The sequence below is a fragment of the Kryptolebias marmoratus genome, linkage group LG5 (genome assembly GCF_001649575.2).
Source record: "Kryptolebias marmoratus isolate JLee-2015 linkage group LG5, ASM164957v2, whole genome shotgun sequence".
Lineage (NCBI taxonomy): Eukaryota > Metazoa > Chordata > Actinopteri > Cyprinodontiformes > Rivulidae > Kryptolebias > Kryptolebias marmoratus.
The window spans coordinates 1062360-1065078 of record NC_051434.1 but is presented as its reverse complement, the minus strand read 5'-3'; the positions used below and the strand labels follow the sequence as shown (position 1 = coordinate 1065078).

The 2719-nt window shown below is 59.0% G+C and overlaps 1 protein-coding gene across 2 annotated transcripts in view; it reads right to left on the bottom strand.

Annotated features, from left to right (window-relative positions):
* The window catches only part of tekt2 (tektin 2 (testicular)), a 6401-nt gene that overhangs the window by 2433 nt on the left and 1249 nt on the right, over positions 1-2719 (bottom strand). The window contains exons 2-10 of one of the 2 annotated variants that reach the window (XM_037975779.1): positions 2550-2694; positions 2245-2370; positions 1906-2111; positions 1687-1830; positions 1494-1608; positions 1050-1157; positions 826-969; positions 660-739; positions 31-322 (exon numbers count right to left, since the gene is read on the bottom strand). In XM_037975779.1, coding sequence (XP_037831707.1) covers positions 115-322; positions 660-739; positions 826-969; positions 1050-1157; positions 1494-1608; positions 1687-1830; positions 1906-2111; positions 2245-2370; positions 2550-2694 — 1276 coding nt within the window. In that variant the 3' untranslated portion in view covers positions 31-114. Of the gene's footprint in view, positions 323-659; positions 740-825; positions 970-1049; positions 1158-1493; positions 1609-1686; positions 1831-1905; positions 2112-2244; positions 2371-2549; positions 2695-2719 lie in introns of both variants that reach the window. The other variant, XM_037975778.1, reaches the window with a different exon arrangement.

Sequence of the window (2719 nt, the reverse complement as noted above, 5' to 3'; positions counted from 1 at the left end):
CCGTCCTCGGTGGTCTGAAGGGATCCTGACCCGTCCTCGGTGGTCTGAAGGGATCCTGACCTGTCCTCGGTGGTCTGAAGGGGTCCTGACCCGTTGTCGGTGTGAGACTTGTCCTCACTGAGACAGCAGCTGCAGGTTGCTCCTCCCACTGGAGTTCATGAGCGGGACCAGCGGCGCCGCGGCGTTCTCGGTGGTTCCGGAGGTCGGCGCGAGGCGGGCCCGGGTGTCCATGCAGCGCTGCTCCAGAGACAGAGCCTCCAGCTTCCTGCAGAGATCCTGAAGCATCCGGCTGTGGTGGAGCTTCATCTCCTGCAGGGACAGTCTGGAGGAGCAAACAGAAAGACAGAGTCGTCAGAAGAAGCTCCAACTCCACGAGAACGTCCCCAAATCTGAGCAACAGCTGAAGGAGAGTCTGAAGCTGCTCCCATCAAACATCTCATCTGCTTCTGGACCTGCCCTCCTAAAACCCAGACCTGATTAAAAGCCGAGTCGGTACCAGGAAACCAACCAGTTTAACTGAAGAAGAAGAAGAAGAAGAAGCTGCTTCTTCTTCTTCTTCTTGGTGGAGACAACCAGCCGGAGGTCCAGGAGACGCCTGCTGAGGGACAATCATTTATGATTTATTTAACGGGTTCCTAAGAAGAATCATTCGGACTCACTGAGCCTCGGACAGTTTCTGCTCCAGACTCTGGATGGTGGCCTCCAGCTGCTGAACTTCAGCCACGAGGCCGCGCTGCACCTGAAACCCACACAGGAAGAACCTCGTCATCGTTTCTGTCGGCTCGCTCCACGTTCTGCTGCTGACGGCCTGAGCTTCAGGCAGACCTCGTCCCTGCACAGGTCCATGCCGGGCCTCCGGGTCCTGGTCTCCAGCCGGGTGTGAGCCAGCTTCAGGGAGGCCATCTTGGCCTGCAGGTCAGCGTCCAGCCCCCGGATGTCGCTCTCCATCTCTGCCATTTCCTCCTCGGTCTGCAGAGACGCAGAAACTCGTCAGGGATCATCGGAGGAACTAAAACCCAAACCTCCAAGGTTCTGGTTCCGTGGCGTACCTTTTTAATTTGCCACTGCAGCTCCGCCCGGGCCTGCTCCTCGGCGTGGGTCCGTTTGCGGAGAGCGAACTCTGTGGCTCTGCGGTGGGCCTCCAGCTCGTTCTGGATCTGCCAAAAATAACATCAACATGTTTAACACCGAGCTGAGGATGGAGGTTTATCTCTGAGGGGGCGGGGCTCCTAGGGGGAGGGGCTCTGAGGGGCGTGGCTTTGAGGGGGAGGGGCTCTGAGGGGGCAGGGCTCAAATGGAACGGGTCTCTGAGTCTGAGGGGACAGGTCTCTGACAGAACAGGCCTCTGAGGGGGCGGGGCTCTGACACGACAGGTCTCTAAGGGGGCGGGGCTCTGACAGGACGAGACTCTAAGAGGGCGGGTCTCTAAGGAAACAGGTCTCTAAGGGGGCGGGGCTCTAAGGGGGCGGGTCTCTGTGTTTCGTGTCACCCACCTGAGCTCTGCTGAGACTCGTGTCCTCTCGGAGCTGCTGGGATGCCTGCAGGGCCTCGTGAGCTCGCGTCACGTTAAGATGGCTGAACTGGAGCCACTCCTGGGGGGTGGAGGAGCTGCGCCGCCATGACACAGGAAGTCAGACACAAACGCTTCAAACGGTAAAACATGGAGGCGTGTCCTCCTGACGTTACCCTGAGGGCGTCCTGCTGGGGTTGGGCTTCAGCGAGATGTGAGGAGACTCGATGGTCAGCGACAGGCAGGACATGTCGATGTCCAGGGCCTCCATCTTGTTCTGGAGGTCAGAGGTCAGCTGGTGCCGGACCTCCTGCAGAAGGCTTTGAGCAGAACACAATCAGTCAGAGAGACGACCGGACGGGTCGGGTCGGCGTCAGAACCGTAACGGGTCTCACCACAGCTGCTCGAAGGCCTGATGGACGTGCTGCTGCAGGCGCCGCTGGACTCCGCCCATCAGCTCCACCTCCTCCTTCAGCCGCTCCTCCACCGGGTCCAGGACCAGCTCGGACCCCTGCCGGCCCTCCCTCAGCGCCAGGCACTCGGTGCTGACCTCCAGAGGGACGGCGATGGCGGCCAGATCCAGCTCGGTCCGCTCTTTGGACTGACCCGGAACAAGAGACGAGTTTCAGGAGGAGAAGCGACGTTCAGGAGCTTCAGGGAATCGGAGGTTTACCCGAGTCAGGTTTACCCGAGTCAGGTTTACCCGAGTCGGTTTATCCGAGTCGGAGGTTTACCCGAGTCAGAGCGTCCATCTCTGCGTCCACTTTCTGCGCGCAGCTGTCCAACACGTCCTTCCAGCGGCCGACGTCCCCGAGGCGCTCGCCGAGCCGGCGGGACGTGGCGTTCTCATCCCACCGAGTCTGCAGCGGGACAAACGGCGGCCATTAGTCCTTTAGGCAGCCATGTTGTTTCCAAACTCAGTGAATTTTAAATAAATTAATTTATTCTCAGTTTCTTCCTCTTGTTACACAAACAATAAAAATGTTCAAAAGTTTGGTAAAAACAGGATGAAATGATCTGTGTTCCAACAGGAAGTCACCTTGCAGCCGGTGTGGTTCCTGAGCGACCTCACTTCCTGTCGGGTCGCCGTGGAAACGTGTCTCTGCTGATGAGCCGAGGACGACAGCTGCTGGTTGTTGCTGCGCCACTCAGAGACGCCGAGGCGAAGGCCGGGCTTCATCCTGCTGCAACAGAACCGGGTCGGAACCG